General features: G+C 44.6%; 1 protein-coding gene across 8 annotated transcripts in view; it reads right to left on the reverse strand.

Moving 5' to 3' along the window:
* Window positions 1-27,747, reverse strand: part of PBRM1 (polybromo 1) — a 110,508-nt gene that overhangs the window by 67,343 nt on the left and 15,418 nt on the right. For 5 of the 8 annotated variants that reach the window (XM_038772069.1, XM_038772073.1, XM_038772070.1 and 2 more), the window contains exons 5-11: window positions 24,731-24,874; window positions 21,929-22,045; window positions 20,605-20,673; window positions 14,862-14,960; window positions 12,723-12,808; window positions 11,256-11,351; window positions 9,325-9,416 (exon numbers count right to left, since the gene is read on the reverse strand). In XM_038772069.1, coding sequence (XP_038627997.1) covers window positions 9,325-9,416; window positions 11,256-11,351; window positions 12,723-12,808; window positions 14,862-14,960; window positions 20,605-20,673; window positions 21,929-22,045; window positions 24,731-24,874 — 703 coding nt within the window. Of the gene's footprint in view, window positions 1-9,324; window positions 9,417-10,453; window positions 11,115-11,255; window positions 11,352-12,722; window positions 12,809-14,861; window positions 14,961-20,604; window positions 20,674-21,928; window positions 22,046-24,730; window positions 24,875-27,747 lie in introns of those variants that run through there. The other 3 variants (XM_038772074.1, XM_038772071.1, XM_038772075.1) reach the window with 2 other exon arrangements.

The following is a 27,747-nucleotide window of genomic DNA, read 5'->3' on the forward strand; positions in this document are numbered from 1 at the left end:
AAGAGACAGTCCCTACCCAACAACGGGCTCACCCACATAGGGCTCACAGTCTCAATCCTCATTTTACAGATGATCGGAAAGTGACGGAAACGTTTGCAAAGTGTTTGTGAACGCCAAACATGAAATATTCTTTAAAAAAAAAAGCTTTCTCTGCCTTCCCCTTTCACTCCTCCCCCCAAATCAGTATTGACTGATATTAAAAGTTCTCTGTGAAATTTAGGAAGGGAAGAAACACTACTTATTTTCATTAGAAATTTGCCATATGAAGACTTAACAAACCCAATGCATCTTTATGACTTAATGGCAGATGACCTTGGGGATCTCTGTTATAAAATTTATACCTTCCAGCAGCTAGATGGGATTAATCGAGACAATGGCAATCAATCATTAGTATTTACTGAGTGCAAACATCCCTCTCCCTTAGGCCCTGCATTAAGTGTTTGGGAGAGAAAATCAGGAGCAAGACATAGATACGCTACCCTGAAGCTTACAAACTAAGGGGGGAGGAGGGGAGAGACAGATAAAAAAGTATTTACAGATAGCAAAGGCCAGAGAAAGAACAAGTAGTACAAACAGGACGAAACCACCAAAAAAAAAATTAAATGCATAAATAAAAATATATTCACGTGTATACAAGTGCTGAGGATAAGATTCAAGTTAACCTTGTATCAACCCCCAATGCTTAGCACCTAGTAAGTGTTTAACAAATGCCATAATTGGTAGCATTCTTATTATTAATAAGGTTAGTTTTTGCTCTTCAATTTATCTAATTGTGAACTCCTGGATTCGTCAATATTTTATATTGTTTAAAAGGAAGTCTAGACTCCCTCTCTGTAATACTCTTTTTTTACAAATTTGTGGTCCCACAGTGAAATGCTTTCCAATGACTCCCTGAATTAATGGTACATCACTAGGAAGTGTCAGAGGAACAGTTTCTCAACAGTTCCAGAGGAAACTCAAGGAAGCGTTTGGTACATCCAACAAGCGAAGCAGCGTGGCTCAGTGGAAAGAGCCCGGGCTTTGGAGTCAGAGGTCATGGGTTCAAATCCTGGCTCCGCCACTTGTCAGCTGTGTGACTTTGGGCAAGTCACTTAACTTCTCTGGGCCTCAGTTTCCTCATCTGTAAAATGGGGATTAAGACTGTGAGCCCCTGGTCGGACAACCTGATCACCCTGTATCTCCCCAGCGCTTAGAACAGTGCTTTGCACATAGTAAGCGCTTAACAAATACCATCATCATTATTATTATTATTATTAATAATAATAAGGATGGAGTGGGGGAAACTGTTCCAAGCCTAAGGAGGCAGACAATTCAGAGTTGAGAGTGGGAGGGTCTTGCTTGCTACCTTTCTATTTTGTTGAATTCACCTTTTATGTCAAGAAATTTTTGTATTCACAGGATGCAAATTCAATTAAAAAAATATTCCATTTGAAAAAGGCCGAAATTGAGCACATAGAAATGACCAAGTCAAATCTTCGGATCAGGTCCGTAAGAAATTGGTGTATATCATGGATTCCGAATCATTATTAGGATTTTACTCCTCTCGTTCTGGTGGAACGACAGACCCGTCCTTTACTAAAGAGGTTTCTCTCCATGGCATTGTGTAAGCGACTCTGAGTTTGAAGTGAGTGGGTGATAGGGGATTTGTGGCTTTTCGATTGGAGTATTAGAGTCACTTCTGCTACAGCACATAGTTTTCCTACACAAATTGGAGCCAACAAGGTGGGCGTATTAGGGAACGATCTTCCTGCAACCTGAATCTGATGAAGTACCTCAAGTGCCAAAAGTGGAGATTGGCCTGCAAACTGGGGCACTGATTATTAACTGGGGAAGGCTTCCTGGAGTAGGTGGGATTTTACGAGGGCTTGGAAGATGGGTGGAGCTATGGTCTGGTAGATTGGTGGGGGGGGTGGTAGGGAGTGTTCCCTACTGGGAGAACAGCATGAGAAGGTGGTTGGAGGGAGGAGAACCTAGAGCGAGGGACAAATACCAGGGGAGCTAGTGGGGAGCGAAGAGTCCAAGTTGGCGACTAGCGGATGAAGAGAGGTATGTAAGAGGGAGAAAGCTGGTGGAGAGCCCTGAAGCCAAGGGTAGAGAATTTCTGCTGAAAAGGGAGGGAGGTGGGTAACCACTGAAAGTTTTATGATCCATTGTGGCTCTTTGATGAATATCCACCTAAACTTTTCTTGAACCTGTTTTCTGGTCGGATCTTCCATTCAATTTTAAGATTCTTGAGCGCAGCAGCTAACATGGATCTTCCTTCTGGTGCACTCTTTCAAGCACTCAGTAAGTGCTCAATAAATATCCTTGTCTACTTGCTTCAAGTAGCGTGGCTCAGTGGAAAGAGCAAGGGCTTGGGAGTCAGAGGTCATGGGTTCTAATCCCGGCTCCGCCGCTTATCAGCTGTATGACTTTGGGCAAGTCACTTAGCTTCTCTGTGCCTCAGTGACCTCATCTGGAAAATGGGGATTAAGACTGTAAGCCCCATGTGGGACAATCTGATTACCTTGTATCTCCCCCCAGTGCTTAGAACAGTGCTTGGCACATAGTAAGTGCTTAGCAAATAACAAAATTATTATTATTATATTTTATCCAAAAAGTGGTCATGGTCTCAACAAGATGTGTTACATATACTCTGGATTTCCCTATATGTCATATAGTGCTATTCCCCAAAGAAGGAGGGGTATCATTTTATATGATAGCAAATAACAAAATTATTATTATTATATTTTATCCAAAAAGTGGTCATGGTCTCAACAAGATGTGTTACATATACTCTGGATTTCCCTATATGCCATATACTGCTATTCCCCAAAGAAGGAGGGGTATCATATGATATTGAAGGCTCTTCCAAAAGATTCTTATAATCATCTACTATTTTCTTTGGCATTAGAATTTATAGCATAGGCAAAAAGTCAAGAACCACACACATGCTCCATACAGAAGAGATAGGTATACGCAAGAGAAGACAAGAGATAAAGTTATTAATATAGCTAAGGCACAGAATACCTACTAAACTCACCTACAGTCATTTAACAGAATAATCTCAAGAATATAGAAAAGAGAAGTTATTCGTTTTAATCCTGTAGAATGTCACAGCTACTCACAGAGCTTCGCTTGCGACTGAATGAAAGTTTGGAAGATGTGGAGCACTGATTTAATACATTTCAGAAAGATCCTTTCACAGAAAAAGCAAGGCTTCCCTTAGGTATTTCCATTACTCGGCACAATTTAGCTGCTTCTGTTTTCCATTCAGTGTGGCAGAAGAAACATTCACTTGCTGGCAAGTCTAGAGACAGAAGTTCCACAATATTTCATCGTCCACCGACATCAAGTCTTTTCCTTTCTATTATAGCTTGAAGCGATCAGTGGGTACACCTACCTGCGCAAGTTCTAAACTAATTAGATGTAGTGCAATGGAAGTCATCTTTCAGCAGTCACGTGGACACCTCAGTGGCAGAAAGAATGCCTTTGAAGATTCAAAAGCTGTGAAGCTAAACTCCTTGTCTTTGTGAAAGATGGCAGGCTTTGACCTGTATGACGCTTAGTACAGCGCTTTGCACATAGTAAGCCCGTAATAAATGCCATCGTTTTTACAATATTTAATAACAGTCTTTCCTTTTCAACACCTTCTGCTCTAATTTAGACGAGGTATAAGCAAAGGTAATTTGTAGGAAAGAGAGAAAGAGGAAGGAAGAGAAGAGTAGTGTAGAAAGAAGGATGCTATGTAGCTCACAGAGATGGTAGTATTGGGGTTAAAAAAAAAAAAGAGCTGTGGTGGGAAACATTTCACTGTTTATAAAAACCTAAAAAATCTGCCAAGAGTGTGGTGGAATATGTTTTCGCTGGATCCCAAATTTGACTCCCAAGCCCGTGCTCTATCCACTATGCAGCTGTTGCATTTGGTAGTAGTCTTTCTTAGTCAATCAACTGCATTTATTGAGTGCTGCCTGTGTGCACAACACTGAACTAAGCGCTTGGGAAGTACAAGTTGGCAACATACAGAGATGGTCCCTACCCAACAACGGGCTCACAGTCTAGAAGGGGGAGACAGACAACAAAACAAAACATGTGGACAGGTGTCAAGTCATCAGAATAAATAGAAATAAAGCTAGATAATAATAATAATGATGATGGCATTTGTTAAGTGCTTACTACGTGCAAAGCACTGTTCTAAGCACTGGGGAGGTTACAAGGTGATCAGGTTGTCCCACGGGGGGCTCACAGTCTTAATCCCTATTTTACAGATGAGGTAACTGAGGCACAGAGAAGTGAAGTGACTTGCCCAAAGTCACACAGCTGACAATTGGCGGAGCTGGGATTTGAACCCCTGACCTCTGACTCCAAAGCCCGGGCTCTTTCCACTGAGCCACGTCACTCATTAACAAAATAAATAGAATAGTAAATATGTACAAGTAAAATAAGTAGAGTAATAAATCTGTACAAATATATATACAGGGGCTGTGGGGAGGGGAAGGAGGTAGGGCTGGGGGGATGGGGAGGAGGAGAAGAAAAAGGGGGCTCAGTCTGGGTGAGCCCCTTGAGGGACAGGGACAGTGTCCCAACCTGATTAACTCGTATCTACCCCAGCACTTAGAACAGTGTTTGGCATATAGTAAGCGCTTAACAAGTGCCATTATTATTATCCTAAGAATGAGTACATTTATTTTTAATGTCTCACAGCCTTGGCAAAGTTTCTTTAAAGAATAATTCTGTGCTATCCTGACTGCAGTAGTTAAAGTCTGTATTGCAATCGCAGCATAATTTACCAGCCAGGAGGACATGGCACCCTACTGAGAATCCATTACTTTAGAGTCTAATTGTCCTTTGCATTCTAAGAGGACCCCACCGGGAGCAAAGCTCATCTACTGGCACTAGTGTGCTTGTCAGTCATTCAGTCAATCGGATTTATTGAGCGATTACTGTGTGCAGAGCACTGCACTAAGTGCTTGGGAAAGTACAATACAGCAATGCAGACACATTCCCCACCTACAACGAGCTTAGAGTCTGGAGGTATGCTTGGTAGGGGACTGACAATCTTGACCACAATGCGGGCACGAGATTGTCCCTTGTCACGCTGACACGTTTTGCATCAGACATCGATTTTGCTCCTGCCTGGTTCCCGATTCTTTTTCGGCTTGAAAAAGTTACTCCTTCCTGGAATGCAATGGACTGAGCTAACTCAGCCGTCTTCAGGATTTCAGCTGTGATACCCACTGTTCAAAGAGGATTTTTTTTTTACTGCAACCTTAAAACATTTCCTCTGCCACCCGTGCTTACGTTTCCCCATTTCAGCTCACCACACAGCAGCCGTTTGGGGATTCTATTGCCACCTGTTCCCCTCGCATGACCCACCGAGTGAAGCTGCATTGAAGGGAGTGTGGATTCAATGCCGGTCAACTGATTTTGTTCCAGGACATTGTTGCTAGTGATTGTCTTGCCACCTGTTGAGAGCAACTCACGACGCTGATGGAACTGCTCAAGTATGATGTGACATTTGTGGCAGACCTAGGTCGTTCAAACCTACCGTTTGGAGGAGTTGGTTGTGGTGTTCTTGGTAGCCCCAGATCTCACAAACATTCAGTTTGGTCTCAAGCCTGATGCGACCCTGTAGCCCCACGGTTGGTCTTTTTTATTCAAATACCCTCTAGACTGTAAATTCACTGTGGGCAGGGAATGTGTCTACCAACTCTGTTATACTGCATTCTCCCAAGTGCTTAGTACAGTGCTCTGCACACAGTAAGCGCTCAATAAATACCACTGATTAACTGGCTTCTTTATTTATCGTTGCAGCTTTGGATGGGTGCTGCCTAGATATGGCCACAATCTGTGCCAGGCTGTCAATGATGATCTCTGAACAGGTACAGTGCTTAGTACAGTCAGCGCTTAACCAATATCCTAATTATTATTATTATTACAGGGTTAATCCAGTGCCGGCTGATACATTACCTTTGTTTCCTTCAGAGTTATCGTCAGCCCGTAGGAAGGCATGCTAATTCTAAAAGCATTCACAGTCATCTGTCCTGCCAGAACTCAATTCCCTCCAAAATCCACTCCTCCTAACGTTTCCAACACAGATGTCAACACCGCCATCCTGCTTGTCTCTCAAGCCCCCAACCTTGCTATTCCCCTTAACTACTGCTGTTCTTTCAACCCACCCCTACTCAGTCTGTAGCGAACTGCTGTCCAATTTTCTTCCACGTTTCCTGGATTCGCCCCTCCCTCTATCTATGCAGCCATCATCCCGACCCAGGTGCTTGCCATATCCTGATGACTACTGCATCAGCCTCTTCACTGGTTTCCAGGCTCTCCAGTCCATGCTACGCTCTGCTGCCTGGTTTTTCTAAAATGTCGTTCTGCACACCTCTCCCTACCCCCTCAAGGGTTGTCCATTCCCCTCATTCATTCATTCAATCGTATTTATTGAGCACTTACTGTGTACAGAGTACTGACTGTACTAAGCGTTTGGGAAGTACAAGTTGGCAACATATAGAGACAGTCCCTACCCAACAGTGGGCTTACAGTCTAGAAGGGGGAGACAGAGAACAAAACAAAACATATTAACAAAATAAAATAAATAGAATAGATATGTACAAATAAAATAGAGTAATAAATACATACGAACATATATACATATATACAGGTGCTGTGGGGAGGGGAAGGAGGTAAGGCTGTGGGGATGGAGAGTGGGAGGAGGGGGAGAGGAAGGAGGGGGCTCAGTCTGGGAAAGCTCCTGGAGGAGGTGAGCTCTCAGTAGGGCCTTGGAGGGAGGAAGAGCTAGCTTGGCGGATGTACGGGGGGAGGGCATTTCAGGCCAGGGGGATGATGTGGGCCGGGGGTCGACGGCGGGACAGGCGAGAATGAGGCACGGTGAGGAGATTAGCGGCAGAGGAGCGGAGGGTGCGGGCTGGGCTGTAGAAGGAGAGAAGGGAGGTGAGGTAGGCAGGGGCGAGGTGATGGACAGCCTTGAAGCCGAGGGCGAGGAGTTTCTGCCTGATGCGTAGGTTGACTGGTAGCCACTGGAGATTTTTGAGGAGGGGAGTAACATGCCCAGAGCGTTTCTGGACAAAGACAATCCGGGCAGCGGCATGAAGTATGGACTGAAGAGGGGAAAGACAGGAGGATGGGAGATCAGAGAGGAGGCTGATACAGTAATCCAGACAGGATAGGATGAGAGCTTGAACGAACAGGGTAGCAGTTTGGATAGAGAGGAAAGGCCTGGAATGCCCTCCCTCCGCACATCCGCCAAGCTAGCTCTCTTCCTCCCTTCAAGGCCCTACTGAGAGCTCACCTCCTCCAGGAGGCCTTCCCAGACTGAGCCCCCTCCTTCCTCTCCCCCTTGCCCCCCCATCCCATCTTACCTCCTTCCCTTCCCCACAGCACCTGTATATATGTATACATGTTTGCACATATTTATTACTCAATTTATTTTACTTGTACATATCTATTCTATTTATTTTATTTTGTTAATATGTTTGGTTTTGTTCCCTGTCTCCCCCTTCTAGACTGTGAGCCCACTGTTGGGTACGGACTGTCTCTATATGTTGCCAACTTGTACTTCCCAAGCGCTTAGTACAGTGCTCTGCACACAGTAAGCGCTCAATAAATACAACTGATTGATTGATTGATTGAAAGGGCGGATCTTGGCGATGTTGCGGAAGTGAGACCGGCAGGTTTAGGTGATGGCTTGGATGTGAGGGGTGAACGAGAGAGCGGAGTTGAGGATGATACCAAGGTTGCAGGCTTGTGAGACGGGAAGGATGGTAGTGCCGTCAACAGTGATGGGAAAGTCAGGGAGAGGGCAGGGTTGGGAGGGAAGACAAGACAAGGAGTTCAGTCTTGGACATCTTGAGTTTCAGGTGGCGGGCAAACATCCAGATGGAGATGTCCTGAAGGCAGGAGGTGATGAGAGCCTGAAGGGAGGGGGAGAAAGCAGGGGCAGAGATGTAGATTTGGGCGTCATCAGCGTAGAGATGATAGTTGAAGCCGTGGGAGCAAATGAGGTCACCAAGGACCTCACCAAGGGAATGAGTGTAGATCGAGAACAGAAGGGGACCAAGAACTGAACATTGAGGAACCCCCACAGTAAGGCGATGGAAGGGGGAGGAGGAGCCTGCAAAAGAGACTGAGAATGAACGACTGGAGAGATAAGAGGAGAACCAGGAGAGGATGGAGTCTGTGAAGCCAAGGTTGGATAGCATGTTGAGGAGAAGGGGGTGGTTTACAGTGTCGAAGGCAGCTGAGAGTTCGAGAAGGATTAGGATAGAGTATGAGCCGTTGGATTTGGCAAGCAGGAGGTCACTGGTGACCTTTGAGAGGGCAGTTTCCGTGGAATGTAGGGGACGGAAGCCAGATTGGAGGGGGTCCAGGAGAGAGTTGGCGGGCCTTAATCTCATCTCTCTCACCTGTGACCCCTCTGTTCACACCTTCCGCCTACCTAGAACTCCCTTCCTCTTCAAAATCCCCAGAACATAGACCTCCCTATCTAAAGAAGTCCTTCTGACCTCACGCCTCCTTTCAGGTGGCTTTCTCGGATTAATTTTACCTTCTATCATCTTCCTCTTTCTTTTTTAATGGTATTTTGTTAAGCACTTACTATGCGCCAGGCACTGGGGTAGAAACAAGCTATTCATATTGGACACAGTTCATGTCCCACATGGGGCTCCCAGTCTTAATCCCCATTTTACAGATGAGGTAACTGAGGCACAGAGAAGCAAGTGACTTGCCCAAGGTCACAATGCAGACAAGTGGTGGAGCTGGGATTTGAACCCAGGTCCTACGTCGAGAAGCCGCGTGGCCTAGTGGAAACAGCATGGGCCTGGGAATCAGAGAACCGCCTCTGTTGTATTGTACTCTTCCCCGCGCTTTTTTTTTTTTATGGTATTTGTTAAGCGCTTACTATGCGCCAGAGTAAGTGCTCAATAAATACAATTGATTCAGGCCTCTCCGCCACACTATGACATAATCATTGAGTTGCCACCGTTTACATCTTTTAGACTTTACCATCTGGTGAGGCCCTGACTGCTTCTCTTTTCTGTTCACTTAACTAAATTATTTGTAGGTCCTAGGTCAAAATCTGTTTTTGCAAAAGTCTCACCCAGCTATAGCTTTCATCAGGAAATAAAGCAGATAGATCATCACCTTTCTTCGTGGACTGCATTTCAAACAACAACAAAAAACAGTGGGAAAAAAAGTTCCAAGCAAAACTATGAGAACTCTGAAAATACACACACTGCATTTAACTAAGCTGGAGCCTCTGCAATTCCAATTTTTCAGCAGGCTTTACTGAGATAATACCGGAATCGTTCAGGACATAATTCCTACCAGCTAAAGCAGCGTCTTCATCGCTTTCTGAGCCATACTGGAGTGCCATGGTTATTGCTGATAAGCGATCTCCTTGGACGGCTCTTTTGTTACTGCAAATAAAAATGAGCAATTAGAAGATAGGACAAAATGTTGTGACACTTCAACTACTTTCTTCTCCTGAAGTAGAAATCATTAACAAAACAATATATGATGGAAAAAAAATATCTGTTCAACGGCTGCTTTAAGATTTCTTTGTACTTCTCAATATGTCCCATAAAAAAGAGAAACAATCCAGGCTAACGGGGTAGAAGTCTCTCAATGAGACACTGTTTTCACTTGATATGGGTGTTGGAAACCACCAGAATACAGGAAAGAGGAAATAGTCTTACGTGCTATATCTCACCCAATTTTATTCCACATCTGCTGCAGTACTTTCAAGTTTAAGAGAAAAAAAAATAGCTCAGCCACAGTATCTGAAAATTCATTGCTGAGGTAAATAATCCTAGTAGATCACGGCATTTATTTTGTATTCAAGGTTGCATATGCAGTTTTATAGTTGGCTAATGTTTTGATATCCCAACAAAGAGAAAGTCATGGCTCATCATACATATCCAAAATTCTTGGTGGGCAGCAGTTTGATTCCTGATGGCTTGTGCTCACTCTATAATACTCTAACCTGCCTTAATATTTAGGCTTTTATCCTCCCCACCTTGATATAAATACACAGAAAGTGTATTTTTGAATGGCAATGAACGTCAATGGTGTTTCAAAGGCCAACCCAAACTATGCCCACTTGTAAACAGGGTAACCAATTTTTTTTTTAAACCACACAAAAAAATAAGCTCCCTGGCCAGGAGAAAAATAATTCAGCTGTGGATGCCTGAGTAAACACTGTCAAATGCTGTAGCTATTGCTAGAATTAGCATGCCACCAACAAGACATTCAGAAACGTTCCAGTTTGTTTTGTTACAACACTACTGCCCTAATTAAAGTAATGGATCCACCCCCAAAGCATTTATCTAAACATATACGGCCTTAAAAAACACACAAAAGAGCCACGCTGTTCCAAAGATGTCTTGGAAAAGAGCTGAAAGCCAGTAGATTGTAGCTCTACTATACCATTAGCTTGAATTCCAAAGCCTCGAACCTTCCAAGAGGAAAAATCCTATCTCGTCCTCAGAGTCCACATCTAAGACTTTCCCAGTGAGCGTCCACTGTTGATTTTCTTCCTTTGTAGGTGGTGTTCTCTGGGCGGTCAGAACTCAGGCACCAGAGGGTTTCGGAAGATGTCTAACAGTCACAAACATGATGACGCTCAGCTCTGTCATAAAAGTTACTAGGCATTTTGAGTAGAACGTCGTCAGGTACGTTAGAGAACGTTCGTCTCTCTGGATACAGCGGGCTGCACCGTATGGTTGGGCACTGCTTTTGCTACGGGTGAATTGTACAGTGTGAGTTTTCCTTAACAAAGAATATTGCAAGAATGCGACCCTCGTGATATTGGAGAACCTGGTGTTCTCTAAGATGCCAGCCAAAGTTGTCGATACTACCCTATGTAGGCAAACTATTACACCACCTTTTAATTGGAAAAAAAAAATCAATGAGATCTTCTTAGTTCCCTGATTATTATTTATTCTCCCCAGGCCATACCCGCCTCAACATTTTTACGCCACTTCCCAATTTATGCATAAACAACCATCCACGACACTTCTGAACATATAAAACTTATACACTCTGCTATTAAAGCACTTACTCATCCACATATACATCTTTCCAGATCTTCTTTCTATCTGTATGTCATTCTGAGGCTGTCTCCCCCGACGAGAATGTAAATCCCTTGAAGGCATGGCCTGTGCCTTTTCACTCTATTGTATACTCCCAAGTGTTTAGAACAGTGCTCTGCACACGGTAGTGGCTCAATAAATAATATCGATTGATCAACCTCTTACCGGTAGTATTTGCTAGCTGGGTTTCTCTCTTCACCAACACTGCCCTTACCCTGCAGAGGACCTGTAAGCTTAGCTGCTGCCAAATTGGAGGGAGTCCTGTCCAGAGATCAGACATTACAGAGGGCTAAGAACTTTGCAGAGACCATCACGAACCCACATCAAAATAATAAACAAGGAGTCAACAAAAACCCAAATTAATCAGGAGGGCAGAGCTGTGCAGAACAGAGTTGTAAACGGAACCGAGTCAGTAATTTGGGGACGTGATTCTTCGCCACGATATGCTCCGTTCTGGGACGGAGCCAAGTGCTGTGACAGATCAGAGAATAATAGAAAGGGATGAAATAAGACTCTCGTGAGGCATTCCTTGATTAATCCCATCGGTCTTACGTATGGATTCATCTGCTATCAGTGTATTTACCCTCTTACGTTTATCATAGCTATTCTCCCACTGACCTATCACATTTTTGGCGACTGATGCCAACTCGTCTTTTCCTATTAGACCGTAAACTCCTCTAGGGCAGAGGTGAATGGGGAAGATAAAATTCTTGGGTTTATCTTCTATATACCTAGGGTACTGTTCCGCATGCCATAGATGCCCAATCGGTACTGGTGACGATGATGCTAGCAAACATTTCTGTGCGTCTGGCTTGACCAACTCCAGTCATTTCTGCTCGAACCCAGAACTTGTGCACTTGAGGAACCTCGCGTTATGCGGGGGTGGCGGGAAGGTTATGTTAGCGTAACCCTTGATTCAAGGGGAATGAACGGACTCGGGGGCAAGGAGATTATGTTATACTTTGATACAGATTCTTTTATTACTGTTATGCCCACCTCCAGCATAATGCTTCACAACTTCTAGACTGTGAGCCCGCTGTTGGGTAGGGACCGTCTCTATATGTTGCCAACTTGTACTTCCCAAGCGCTTAGTACAGTGCTCTGCACACAGTAAGCGCTCAATAAATACGACTGAATGAATAAATGAAGGAACTGTGCCACTGATCATTTTACGGCATTAAATGCTGGAATGTTGCAGAGACACAAATTGCTGGTACAGCTACACCAAAGCTGAGGCATAACGGGCTGGGAAGTGCAAAGCTGCATCGTGCTCTGGCCAACGCCACGTGCACAACCTCTTCTTCCTACACCCAATCTACCTGTGCCGATGTGTAGCTCATGTCGCATCTACATCAGATTCAGGTTGCAGGAAGATCGTTCCCTAATACGCCCGCCTTGTTGGCTCCAATTTGTGTAGGAAAACTATGTGCTATAGCAGAAATGACTCTAATACTCCAACCGAAAAGCCACAAATCCCCCATCACCCACTCACTTCAAACTCAGAGTCGCTTACACAGTGCCATGGAGGGAAACCTCTTTAGTAAAGGACGGGTCTGTCGTTCCACCAGAACGAGAGGAGTAAAATCCCAATAATGATTCGGAATCCATAATATACACCAATTTCTTACTGACCTGATCCGAAGATTTGACTTGGTCATTTCTATGTGCTCAATTTCGGCCTTTTTCAAATGGAATATTTTTTTAATTGAATTTGCATCCTGTGAATACAAAAATTTCTTGACATAAAAGGTGAATTCAACAAAATAGAAGGGTAGCAAGCAAGACCCTCCCACTCTCAACTCTGAATTGTCTGCCTCCTTAGGCTTGGAACAGTTTCCCCCACTCCATCCTTATTAATAATAATAATAATAATGATGGTATTTGTTAAGCGCTTACTATGTGCAAAGCACTGTTCTAAGCGCTGGGGAGATACAGGGTGATCAGTTTGTCCGACCGGGGGCTCACAGTCTTAATCCCCATTTTACAGATGAGGGAACTGAGGCCCAGAGAAGTTAAGTGACTTGCCCAAAGTCACACAGCTGACAAGTGGCGGAGCCAGGATTTGAACCCATGACCTCTGACTCCAAAGCCCGTGCTCTTTCCACTGAGCCATGCTGCTTCGCTCGTTGGATTTACCAAACGTTTCCTTGAGTTTCCTCTGGAACTGTTGAGAAACTGTTCCTCTGACACTTCCTAGTGATATACCATTAGTTCAGGGAGTCATTGGAAAGCATTTCACTGTGGGACCACAAATTTGTAAAAAAGAGTATTACAGAGAGGGAGTCTAGACTTCTTTTTAAACAATATAAAATATTGACAAATCCACGAGTTCACAATTAGATAAACTGAAGAGCAAAAGCTAACCTTATTAATAATAAGAATACTACCAATTATGGCATTTGTTAAACACTTACTAGGTACTAAGCATTGGGGGTTGATACAAGGTTAATGTCCCTGTCCCTCAAGGGGCTCACAATCTATCACATCCCCAATTACAGAGAGAGGAAACTGTAGCCCAAAGAAGTTAAGTGACTTGTCCAAGGTCACAGAGTAGGCCAGTGGAGGAGCTGGGACTCAAACCCAGGTCTAATTCAGTCCTATGCTCTTACTAGGCCAAGATAATTCCCCCCTCCTCTTCTTCCAAATCCCCCTGAAATCTTCCCCCAACAGGAAGAGGCTTAATATTAATAATGACGGTATTTGCTAAGCGCTATGTGTCTAGCACTGGACTAAGCGCTGAGGTAGATATGAGTTATTGAGGTTGGACACAGTCCCTGTTTGACATGGGGTTCACAGCCTTAACCCCCATCTGACAGAGGAGAAAACTGAGGTCCGGAGAAGTCAAGTGACTTGCCCAAGGTCACACAGCAGACATGTGGCAGAGCTGGGATTAGAACCCAGGTCTCTTGACGCCCTGGCCCATGCTTCTCTGCTTCTGTTCCCTAGACTCCCTCCTGACTCTATCACGACACAGAAAGGCGGAGTTGGGAGGACAAAGTACAGAACAGGATGGAATATTTGTTCACCTTGCCCATGTAGGAAAGTGCCTTTAGGGCAGGAGCATCTTTGAGGTCCTATTTCTTCAAATTAAATAAAAAATGCCTAGTGCAGAGCAACCCAAGAGAAGTCTCAAGAATAGAGAAAAGCTGGACGACAGCAGAAAGGAGTTCACATTCATTTGGACAAACAGGCTTACAAAAAGCTAAAGGCTGTGCACCTCAAACAGAACCTTCTGACTTGCGGATCTGCTTGAGCAGGATGACACTCTGAAATTCAAAATGCCAATCATCATATAAATTCCTTTGATAATTAAAATATACTTCCTTGTGCTTAACATCCAACATGTTTTAGATTAGAATTTTATTTTTTTTTAAAAACAACAGTGTCAGCTTCATGGACTGCAGCAATAACACAATTCCCAGAGCTTGACACAGATTCAGTTCTGGAACTTTCTAAAAAAATATAAATTAGTTTTGGTCGACGTCGTCTGACTTTCAATAAGCATCACGGAAGTCTGGAACTTGAATCGCTCGTTGGATTTACCAAACGCTTCCTTGAGTTTCCTCTGGAACTGTTGAGAAACTGTTCCTCTGACACTTCCTAGTGACATATCATTAATTCAGGGAGTCATTGGAAAGCATTTCACTGTGGGACCACAAATTTGTAAAAAAGAGTATTACAGAGAGGGAGTCTAGACTTCCTTTTAAACAATATAAAATATTGACAAATCCAAGAGTTCACAATTTGATAAACTGAAGAGCAAAAACTAACCTTGAATACTTGAGATCCAGGCTCGTTATAGGTTTTGGCATTTTTTGCTAGCAGATCTATATCCTTGGCCATTGCGTGAATACTTTTATAATTACCGTTCTATAATAAACAAATCAGAGGAGGCGACTTTTAGTGAAAACTAATGAGCAGTAGTAATGCTATTTATCAAGCATCTACCAGGTGCAACACACTGTTCAAAGGGCTCAGAAAGTATACGATAAGCCAGTGAAACATTCCCTGCCCCGCCGAGGCATTACATTCTAAACAGGGGCTGGGGGAAGAGACAGACCTCTGAGTATTTACAGTCATCAAATGTTGAGGATAAGCGTATGTACATAAGTGCTAGAGTTGGCTGACGGGCCTACATTACTTGGGATGCCAGGAATTAATCGGGGAAGACACACAGGAGGAGGAGGGCTTTAAGGAGGGTTTTGAGAATGGGGAGGGCTGTGTTTGTTGGATCTGCTGGGTGGGGGGCAGGGGGCTCAAGGTTGGGTGAGTAGCGTAAGCAAGAAGATCAGGGCAAGGTACAGAGAAAAGCTATAACTAGGGAGGAATGAAGAGAGCTGGTTGGGAGCCGTAGGTGACGAGGGCAGATATATTGAGGTGGGTGAGTTGGTGCAGAGTTTTGAAGCCAACTGTGAGAAGTTTTTCAAGAGTGAAGCAATATATGCTGACCAAAACTCAGGAAAGTGATCCTTGCAGTGTGGAGTACAGATTGGAGAAAGGAGAGAGCTGGACAGCTTGAAACAATAATCTAGTTATATTTTCACCAGAGCTTGTACCAAAGTGGTAGCTTTTCAGTGCAGGGGAAGGGGCAGACTTGGGAGATGTTTTGTAAGAAGGACTGTCTGGTTAAGCAGTAGACTGAATGTGAGAACTGAAAGACAGTGAGGAGCCCAGGATAACACCAAGGTTGCAGGCTTCTGGGATATGGAGGACGGTCTTGTAATTGACTGACGAAAGTTGGGAGAAGGAGAAGACTGAGGAGGGGCAAGTGAGCAGTTCAGTTTTGGACATATTAAGTTTGAAGTGCCAGTGGATCTACAAATGGACTTGGTCTGGAAGGAAGAGCTGATGTGGAATTACAGGTTACGAGAATTACGAGAAGTCAGGGATAAAGAGATCGAGTTGGATGTCATCTGCGAGTTGGATGTTTTTAAGTTGGACGTCATTGAGGTAGACGTCACCTGCATAGAGGAGGACGCTGAATCCATGAAAAAGCAGGTGCGCTTTCGGAGAGAGGGGATGTAAGGAGAGAAGAATATGGAGACTCAGAACAGATTTTTGTGAGACTCCAACACTTAAGGGATGAGAGGTAGAAGAGGAGCCAGTGAATGAAACTGTGGAAGGGTCAGAGAGGACGGAGGAAAACCAGATTAGAACCACACCAGCAAAACTGAGGCCCGAAAGTGTTTCAAGGAGGGAGTGGTCCGTGGCGTCAAACACAGCTGAGAGGACAAGAAGGATTAGGACCGAGTAGGGTCCACTGGACTTGGCTATAAAGTCATTAGTGACTTTATAGAGTGCAGCCTTGAAGGGGTTGAAAGTCTGATTATAGGCACAAAGAGAGTTGGAGGAGATGAAGTGAAGGAAGTGGGTGGGAATGACTTTTTCCAGGAGTTGGGAAAGGAATAGGATCTGGGATATGGGTGATACCTGGGGGAAGGATCGAAAGAGGATGGGGGAGAGTTGGGGATGTTTGAAGGATGGAGCCCACCAAAAGTGACAGGTTGATGAAGGGGAGAGGGCAGGGGCAAGTGCTCTGAGGAGGTTGAGAGGGTCAGAGGCACAGGTAGAGGGGAGAGATTTAGAGAGTAGGCTGGAGACTTCCTCTTGAAAGATGGCAGGCGAGGAGGAGAAAGACGAGGAGGACATGGTCGATTACTGGGGAGGCAACGAAGAAACTTAGACAAGTTCTATCCGGATGGGATCAGTTTTTCCAAAAGAGCAGCTGGCAAGTTTATCAGGGGTCAGGGAGGGAGGCTACGCATCAGGCAGAAACTCCTCACCCTCGGCTTCAAGGCTGTCCATCACCTCGGCCCCTCCTACCTCACCTCCCTTCTCTCCTTCTACAGCCCAGCCTGCACCCTCCGCTCCTCTGCCGCTAATCTCCTCACCGTGCCTCGTTCTCACATGTCCCGCCGTCGACCCCCGGCCTGGAATGCCCTCCCTCCCCACATCCGCCAAGCTAGCTCTCTTCCTCCCTTCAAGGCCCTACTGAGAGCTCACCTCCTCCAGGAGGCCTTCCCAGACTGAGCCCCCTCCTTCCTCTCCCCCTCCTCCCTCTCTCCATCTCCCCGCCTTACCTCCTTCCCTACAGCACCTGTATATATGTATATATGTTTGTTCGTATTTATTACTCTATTTATTTTACTTGTACATATCTATTCTATTCATTTTATTTTGTTAATATGCTTTGTTTTGTTCTCTGTCTCCCCCTTCTAGACTGTGAGTCTACTGTTGGGTAGGGACCGTCTCTATATGTTGCCAACTTGTACTTCCCAAGTGCTTAGTACAGTGCTCTGCACACAGTAAATGCTCAATAAATAAGATTGATTGATTGATTGATTGACTGAGGCACTGGGGATTTTGAAGGGAGTTAACAGTTCGGAAAAGTTGATGGGGCTCTGGACATGGGATTCAATGAGGGAGGAAGAAAAGTGCTATCGAGTCGAAGACAAAAATGATTTATAGTAGGATGGGGGAACTCGAAATGACAGAAGTTGGGCCTGGATTTCATACAGATGCCCAGGTACACGAGGGGTGGAAGTCAAGGGAAGAGAGAGTGGGCCCAGAAGGGGTGAGATAGCCTCGGATCAAGGAAGCGGGTCCAGAGCTTGGAGGTTGTGTGGAGGTAGCAGGTTAGAAGGTTGTGGGGAGACAGTGGTAGCTTGGAGCTGGTGAGATTAGAGGTGATGAAGAGTTTTTCTTTTTTTATGGTACTTGTTAAGCACTTACTTTGTGCCAGACACTGTACCAAGCACTGAAGTACAGACAAGCTACTCAGGTTGGACACAGTCCATGTCCCACATGGGGCTCACGGTCTTAACCCCCATTTTAAAGAGAAGTGACTTGCCTAAGATCACACAGCAGACACGGATTAGAACCCAGATCCTCTGACTCCCAGGCACATGCTCTTTCCACTAGGCCACTGAAATTATTAGATCTAGTGCGTGTCCACACCGCGGTGTGGCTGAAGTGAGATAAAACAGGAGGCCAGCAGACTTGAGAAGTGAAAGGAAACAACAGGTGGCTGGAAAGTCAGAGGGGTCAACAACATGAAGGTTGAAACCCCCTAGGATCAGTGAGCAAATAGTTTTAACCAAGTACCTTGAGAACCTGAAGGACAGGACATTTTTATAGTGTAACAGGTGAAATTAATTTTTCCTTTCTCATCACCATTGTAAACCAACTAACAAAGGGGCGGGCTGAGGGGAACAGGATGAAAACAAACATGGCGGTGGCGGGGCCAACTCCAGTGATACCCGCTCACTGTTAACGGGCTTCCCTCCTTCCTCCGTCGGTTGACTGGGGCATGGCAACGGCGGCCGTGTCGGGGTTCAGGCCGGAAGAGGACGAGGCCGAGCCGCATAAGGAGGCCTGGATCCCGGGCTCAGAACTGGTGGAGAACTACACGGTGAGGTGGGGAGGGAAAGTGGGGAAGGGCCCGCCCGAAGCCAGCTAGGGGGAGGGGAAAGGGTAGCACCGGAAATGGCTTTGTCGTCTCCCCCACTTGCACACTGTGGGACCTTGGACGAGTCACTCCCCGTGCCTCAGTTTCCTCCATCTGTACAATGGGCTCGAAATACCTGCTCTGCCTCCCCCTTAGACTGTGAGCCCCACATGGGGCAAGGAGTGTGTACTACCTGATGATCCTGTCACCTCCCCAGAGCTTAGAGTTGTGCTTGGCGCAGAGTAAGTGCTTAACAAATGTCATTATTATTATAATAATAATGATACATGGGGAGGGGAAGACGCCAGGAGGCGAACAGGGGCATGGGGTGGGTAGCCTTAATCTCTTATGTATATATCTGTAGTTGCATTTATTTATATTGATGTCTGTCTTCCCCGCTCTAGACTGTGAGATCATTGTGGGCAGGGATCAACACTCTTAATTACTATATTATACTTTCCCAAGCACTTAGTACAGTGCTCTGCACATAGTGAGCACTTATTAAGTACAACTGAATGAATGAATGAATGAGAAATTTGCTATACTGAACCAAGACAACAGGGGATACAAGCTTCAGACCACAAGCAGCATCATGCAGAGTTTGGTCTCAAAAGGTAGGAAACTCAGCTTAGCTATAGGATAGCATGTTAATTTACAGCTATGCAGACATTAGGGGAAGCTTGAGGCAATCAAATCTCATCTCCTCACCTTGTGGAGGATACAATGCCTCACACATCCTGGGAAAGGCAGGGCTCTCGGGAGACCACTTGGACCACCTGCCCTAGAGTGAGACGCAACCCATGGTGCTCCTCTCCACCTCTCTCTGTTCTGTCCTCCTTACCATTTTCCCACCCATCTCCCTTTCTCTCTTTTCCCCCTTCTTCTAAACCCCCTTCCTCTCTCCTCCTATTTCATTCTCTCCTAGCTTTTTCTTTCCAAGTACTTCCTTTCAGTCTTTCTTGCTTTACCTCTCCTAATCCCTGGATGCTCTGCCTGGAAGGGGAGGGAAAAGACTCCTTGGAAATCCCTATGTTGGAGTTGATGAGGTTAGGTACTGACGGGGCAGGGCTGCCCAGGTTCTCACAAGCTTTCCCCTCCATTATTTCAGAAGATTTAAAAACTACCCCTTGCTCTGACTCTGCCAGTTGGTCAGCTCTCTCCCCACCTTCAAAGCCCTACTGAGAGCTCACCTCCTTCAGGAAGCCTTCTCAGACTGAGTCCCCCTTTTCCTCTGCTCCTTCTCCCCTCCCTATCGCCCCTACTCCCTCCCTCTGCTCTACCCCCTTCTCTGCCCCGCAGCACTTGTGTATATCTGTACATATTTATTATTCTATTTATTTTATTAATGATGTGTATATATCTATAATTCTATTTATCTATTTTGAAGTTATTGATGTTATTGTTTTGTATTGTCTGTCTCCCCTCTTCCAGACTGTGAGCCTGTTGTTGGGTACGGATTGTCTCTATCTGTTGCTGAAATGTACTTTCCAAACGCTTCGTACAGTGCTCTGCTTGCAGTAAGCGCTCAATAAATATGATTGAATGAATGAATGAATTCCACAAGAAGCAGTCTGATGCCTACAGGGGTCATGAAAAAAACCTAACCCAAAATATTATTCATCTAATGAGGAAAATTAAGGCAAGGGAGGCTGCATTCTTCTAAAGGTCAGGGCAAGAACCCATCGTAGGCAAGCCAGTAATTTTGCTCTGCTCTCAAAGTTTCTGCAGTCCTCGGTTACTGCTAATCTCTTTTAGTAATTGCTTCGAGTTGCTCAATACCAATCATGAATATACAGTGCTAATGGATATGAACCTTCCAAAACCAAAAAATGCCTTATGTTTTCTTATTTTCTGTCTGCCTAAAAGCTGAATTTGTTCTGCCAAGGAGACTCTCCCTATGCCTTCTTAAAAGAAAAGCAGATGCTATCCTGCCTCCTCAAAAGCTGTAAACAGTAACAGAGCCCAAATTTATTTACAATATGCTACTATTAACACCCTTTAGGAACATCTGCTCATAAATTTACACAAAGGAAAAACACTATATATGACACAAAACCGCCATCATACCTGTATCCTAAGGGCAATTGTCTTGAGATCTATGGGCTCCTTGATTATTGCATAATAGTCAGGATATTGCTGGAAAACATAACCCATAATATTGAGCACAGGAACTCAGTTCGAGGGACGTTGATGAGAGGACAACTCAATGAAATACACATTTGGAATTGGTTTTCCACACATAAAGGGGCAGTTTGTTAGAGAGCAGTGAGTTGAGGGAAAAGAAGAGAATGTCTTTTTTTCTTGTTCGTTCCCCACCCCGACAGTCAGAGGGAGGTCTGAGCTTGGACAGGGAAACTTGGAGGAATACAGCAATTTCTAGGGGATAGGAAAAGGAATAATGAGGTGGAGCAAGGCTAGGGAGAAAAACAGGACAGAGGAGAATAGATGAGAAAAATTTGAGGATAAAAGAATATGGAGGGGAGGAGCCAAACAGATGAGAACAGGCATATAGACCATAAACATTCTCCATCAGCCCAATTACTGAACTGCGGAAAGGCTACCGCTTCTGACAGTGTAAGCGCTTAGCACAGTGCTTTGCACACAGTAAGCGCTCAATAAATAAGATTGAATGAATGAATGGTCCCCTTTCACCTTTCCCCGGCGCCCCAAACTGGCTCTTCCCTATGCTTTCCGTCTCTTCATGCCCCAATCCAATCCCTTAAGGACACTGTAGCAAATGATATCCAGAAAAAAAACAAGCATGAAAATATTCAAAAACGTTTTTGGTTGAATCCCTCCAACCTCATTCCTCCATTTGAAAATGCACCTCAAAGCACGGGCATCTCTCTGTTCATCTTTTTTTCTTTGGTCGCCATGTCCGATGGGAGGGCCCCAGTGTGGCTCCCCAAAACATGAATTGATGATGACGGCGCAGAAAACCGAAATGATATCTCTTTAGAAAAATAAATACGTTTTCTAACCCAGAATCACATAAGAATGCCATGATCACTTTTACAGCCCTGTTTGATATCATGGAAGAGGGCCTCTAAAGTGTGCACACCACTCCACAGGCGTGGGTTAGGTAAAGTTCAGGGCCTTGGAACAGCGATTCAATAATATTACCATGTTGACTTAAAAAAGTCTAACATTCCAGGGAAGCCATTTATGAATTGGGCAGCATCTTGTCATTACTTATCTCTCTCCGTCCTTGGTAATCGCATAAACTAATGTGGATGAACTAATTTCTCCCTTTCATCTTGTCTCCAAGGACAAAGAGAGAGGCTCATCTATCTTTCTCTATGAAGGCAAAAGGCTACAGCTTCTTTTCACTTTTATATCAGTTCTCATCTGGCAACTAGAAAAGTAATTTGGCTTTAGTTCCACTACTCACCACTTTAGAAGGAAGTTTCTGAAAAAGCTCACTTATGAGACGTCCCGATGGGTTTGTGGCTATCGCTATGGCTTCGAGAAGTTGTTCAAGGATCTCCTTCAAATAACTTGGAGAAGGCTGGCAAAGAAAATGAAAGTTAAAATGGCTTTATTAATAAAAAGAAGCTTAAACTAAATTCTACGTCTCAGCAACTAAAACGTACGCATGTTTCACAGAGAGGAGGTAAAAAGACGGAATATGAAAACTCAGCTTGGAATACAACTCTGGCAAATGCTAAACTGTGAAATGCAGGAAATACATTCATACAGTCCAAGAAAAAACCCCAAACACTGTCCTAGAGAAAACATGTTCATAATGCTGCTCTGCGTGAGCCATTACTAATTCTCACACTACAAAAAATGTGATCTATGAAGTCATCAGGAATAGGATAGGAATAGTAATCAAACTATGTTTCGCTGAAGGGATTGAAGTTATTTTACTGGAAGCATAATTATCCATGTCAGTCAGTCAATCATATTTATTGAGCACCTACTGGGTGGAGAGCACTGTACTAAATGCTTGGAAGAGTACAATATAACAGACATATTCCCTGCCCACAACGAGTTTACAGTCTAGAGGGAGTGAGTATATTTATTCTTGTGAGAATACATATTTCAGGGAATAAAGGTGAACAGATATAAATGCAATCGCAGAGACTACTGCCGTTAGAACAGGCATCCTACAGATCCTTGTGCAAGAACTAAACCCGTATTTTGTTAAATCTGCAGATTCTGCCCGAAAAGGTGTGTGTACTAGGAATCAGCGGGCCCCATTCTCATCTATACAGTCCTTTTAAAGCCATACTATGGCTTTCAGACTCTCTGAAGCTCTCAGGATCCACCCCAGCAATGTCCCCTCTGGTAAAACAAAAGAGAGAGTGGAAGAGAGGAAGAAAGAAAAAAAAAGAAAAAAAAAACACACAGAGAGGAAAGAGGACAAGGAAAGAAAAGGAGTGCTTTTTATTCTACTCCAACACCCCTTGGTCACAGGAAGTTTCTGATGTCACTGAGAATCCACCTATGTCAGTCAACTGTTAAATCTTGCTAGTTTTTTTCTTCCCGCCTTTTCCCCAGATCTGCTTCCTTCTTCCCCACCCAAACAGCTACCACCCTGATCGGTCCAAGCTATATCGTGGTAAAACCGCACAATCGGCCTCCTCACCGGCTTTCCCTGCCTCCGGCCTCTCCTCCCGACAGCTCACTTGCCACAATACTGCCTGGATCCAGTGCTGAGTACAGTGCCTGGAGCAGAGTACATGCTTTAAAATACCACTAACATCTTCTTCAAATGTCACTTAGCTCACATCTCTCCTCCCTACAGTAAAACCTCCAAGGGCTCCCCATCTCCCTCTGCATCGAGCACAAACTCCTAATCACAGGCTTCCAGGCTCTCCGCCAGCTCTCCCCATCTTCCACATTTACTCTCTTCACTCATTATTCCCCAGCTCATGCTCTTTATTCCTCAAAAGCACCTAACTCTTCTTTGCTCTCAACTCTCCTGCCTCTAACCCCTTGCTCATGCTGTTCCCCAGTGTGGATGGAAACTCTCACCTCTCACCCTTCCCAAGTCCTTCCACAAAAATTCCACTTCCCCCAGGAAGACTTCCCTGAATTATTCAGCCCCCAACCATAGCACTCATGCATTCTATCCCTTTTCCCTGCAGTCACGTACTTATGAATTTCCACTTGTACACTCAGCTCCCTTATCCTGTTGTATTTGTGTTACTTCCTGCTGAAATACAGTTCTCTTGTATTGTACTCTCCTTCGCATTTAGTCCCCTTCTCAGGGTCACACCTGGAAAGTTTCCAGTACTCTACCAGTCACAACTACAGGAGGGAGAGTTGAGCAGAGGCATACCCATGCCATTCCTAGCTTGGGAAGGCAATCTGCTACAAGTCAAAACGCATCTGTGCTGGGCATCAGCGGCATAGGAGAGAGTCGAGGGCCGAGATTCGTTTACTGCGTGGAAGAAGGCAATGGTAAACCACTTTCCCATTTTTACCAAGCAAATTCTACGGATACACTACCAGAACAATTGCAGATGAAAGTGGGGCGTTCTGGGAGAGATGTGTCTATGGCATCACTATGCGTCGGACGTGACTCGACAGCATAAGATAACAACAACATGCACTTAGTACAGTGCTCTGCATTCAGTAAGTGCTCGAATACACGACTCATTGACTGAGATCAGCTACAATATCTTCTTACTGGTATTTGGCACCTTTCTTGGCATCCTTAGCAGGTCTGTGAAACACCCAGGGCCTCTTATTTATTAAAAAATAAAATTAAAATAAAAAAAAACCCTTTTGAGATCTTATTTGATCCAAAGCCAGACTGAGTAATCACAACTCCGGCTTTGAACGCTCACTTGCAATAATGGTGACTGCACACTCACGTTTCAAAGTTGAAGAACAGATAGGCTGGTGAAGCATATAAAATTTTCATTTTGTGCCTGAAACTCATCACCGCTTAAGCTGTCATTGTTGGGGAAAAAGAATGCTTGCAGTTTATTCCCACACATTCCAACGAACCCATCTATTATAGTCTCACTAGGTCAGGTAGGTGAGACAAAAGCATCTTTAGGAAGTTAAAAAATTATTCCCAAGTATACAGCCCCCCATCTACTGAATGCATCTTGTAAGTTTGCACGTCAGCATCAACTGCTCGTGGCGGAAGGTGGCAAACTACTTCAGAGGGTACCTGCCTCCCAGAACTGCTTGTGTAATAAACTGCAACCCATTCCTACGCGAGCTATGTACTTACTACTTCAGGAATTGTTCCATGATTGTCATGCCCGTCATCATCATCGTCATCCTCATCTGCATCTCCTTTCTGAACAAATTCATTCCTTGTCCGGAGATATAAATCCCAGAGTTTACAGGCGGCTTTATATTCAGGAGAATCCGGCTGTGCACATGCAAATAAAAAGGAAAGATTACTACTGGCCGGTTTTCATTTCCATTTCATAACCTCCACTTTGGTTGAAATCCTTTGTAAAGAGGAACATTCTGAATTTCAAAAATTCAACTGAACTGGTTTATGCTGTATAAATGACTGGGCCAGGTTAAATGACCAAAAAACGCATTTCGCTTTAAGATTCAATCGACATTGATATTCCCATTATCAAACTACCATTCACTCACTCGATAGTATTTAAATGAGTGTGCCAGTGTATTCTCCCAATCGCTTAGTACAGTGCGCTGCACGTAGTAAGTACTCAATAAATACCATTGATTGATAGACAACACTTTGAATGTTAATAAACACAACTGCACATGTACACATAAAAAAATCTATTTCGAATTATTTTACTATAGGTACAAAGTCATTTTTGCTATAATGCCAGAGTTACGTTTCTGAAGAACCACGTGTTCGGGGAAAGTTGCATTGTAATAATCACTGATTCAAAAGGAATAATAGATTAGGTGACAGGTCAAAGATCCCACTATGGTGGACATTTTTTGATACTAATTTTTAGATTATTGTTATGCCCACCACTGCCAGAATCCTTTACACCTTTGCTACTGCTCTGTATGCTGTATTTAATATCGGGAAGAAACGTTCATCGTAAAGATCTATTCTACCCCAGTCTTCCCAATAGAAGCCCAGCCACTGATATTCCTCCAGCCCTGCAAACATCACAAATGCCTATAATTTCATTGTTCTACACCTAAAAGAGTCCCACGCTGTCAGGGAGGGGAGGGCACGGTCCAAGGTAAGAGTGCCCACATGCTCCACAGAAGATGTAAGCTCCTCTCTGGACTGTAAGCTCATGGTGGGCAGGGAACGTGCCTATTATAATGTATTCTCCCAAGCGCTTAATACAGTACTCTGCGCACAGTAAGTGCTCAATAAATATGACTGAATGAATGAATGAATGGATGAGCTCCAGCTTGGGGGTCCTCCTCAGGCTTCTACTGCTCCAAGACCAACAGAGCTTTAATCTAGCCTTGCCCGAAGACCCCTACATTGGCCAGCACAGACCCCATTTGGGAAACTAATGAGCCGATCAATTGGGCTATCCGGATGATTTTCGCCCAAACCCCATGCCGTGGCTTCTTTCATTCTGCAGTCCTATTTAAATTTGGTCTCCGGCCTTAGAAGATCCCAGTGATTCGTTTTCATTCCACGGTATTATTTAAATTTGGCCTCCAACCTTAGAAGATCCCAGTGATTTGGACAGCAGACCCGAGGGCCTCCCTCGACAACGGTGCCCAAACTGGATTAGTCTGCAGCTGGGGATACACTTGTTCTCCAGCCCAAGTCTGCACCCATGCCCTAACCAAGCATCTTGCAAGGCACGCTGTTAGCTTCTGGGGTACTAGGCCAGAAAGAGTGTGGCTGGCTGAGTGCAAAAACCAACACCACCGATGAAAACCACTTCAAGCTCAAGTCCTACTGACAGTGGGATGCCTCAGATCTGCACTCATAATATTCCTCCACAAACAGGCAGGCCAAGATAATAATAATCATCATGGTACTTAAGTGCTTACTAAATGCCAAGCACTGTTCTAAGCACTGGAGTACATACAAGATAATCACATGGCAAGTACTGTTCTAAGCACTGGAGTAGATACAAGATAATCAGGTTGGACCCAATCTCTGTCCCACACAGGGCTCACGGTCTAAATCTCCATTTTAAAGATGAGGGAATTGAGGCACAGAGAAGTGAAGTGTCTTGCCTAAGGTCACACAGCAGACGTGGTGGAGTTGGGATTAGAACCCAGGTCCTTCTGACTCCCAGGGCCATGCTCTATCCACTAGGCCACACTGCTTATTGGTAACTGAGGTGGCAACAGCACCCTGGATGTTTGAGCAACCCTCCTCACCCCAAAGAAGTGTCCCTAAAAACTGCCGGCCTCCCGCAAACCCAGCTCTCCAGTACACCTCGATGGCAAGCTGTGTATCTGTGGTGACATAACATAATGGCATTTACTAAGTCAGTCAATCAACGGTATTTACTAAGTGTATACTGTACGCAGAGCACTGTTATAAGCGCTTGGGAGACTATGATACAATAAGGTTGGTAGACACAATCCCTCCCCTCAAAAAGCTTACAATCTCATGGAGATGGGGAAAGTGTGGTCTGTGGGACATGAAGAGAGAGGGAGTTCCAAGCCAGAGGGAGGACGCGGGCAAAGGGTCGGTGGCGAGACAGACGAGATCGAGGAACGGGGAGTAGTTTGGCATTAGAGATGCAAAGTCTGCAGCAGGAAATCAGTGAGGTAAGGTACGAGGGGGAGAGCTCATTTAGCACCTTAAAGCTGACAGCAAGGAGTTTTAGTCTGAGGCAGAAATGGATCAATCGATGATATTTACAGAGTCTTTACTGTGTGCAGAGCATTGTACTGAGCTCTTAATAATAACAGTAATAATAATAATAACAAGCACTGTTCTAAGCTCCAATAGAGTTGGTAGACATGTTCCCGGTCCATTCTGTGCTTCCACTTAAGAAGGGATGTGCAACTGGATGTTTGGAGGAACGGGGAGCTGTGGAATTAATTTTTGGGGGGGCGGGGGGGGGAATGATCCAAGCACCAGAGTGAAGAATGGACTGGAGAGAGGAGACTGGAGGCAGCCGCGTACCTGAGGTGGTATATAAGCGCTTGGACCAGCATAGGAGCGATTGGATGAAGAAGAAGGTGAATCAATCAATCAATCAATCGTATTTATTGAGCGCTTACTGTGTGCAGAGCACTGTACCAAGCGCTTGGAAAGTACAAACTGGCAACATATAGAGACAGTCCCTACCCAACAGTGGGCTCACAGTCTAGAAGGGG

Source organism: Tachyglossus aculeatus, chromosome X1 (assembly GCF_015852505.1).
Source record: "Tachyglossus aculeatus isolate mTacAcu1 chromosome X1, mTacAcu1.pri, whole genome shotgun sequence".
Taxonomy (NCBI): domain Eukaryota; kingdom Metazoa; phylum Chordata; class Mammalia; order Monotremata; family Tachyglossidae; genus Tachyglossus; species Tachyglossus aculeatus.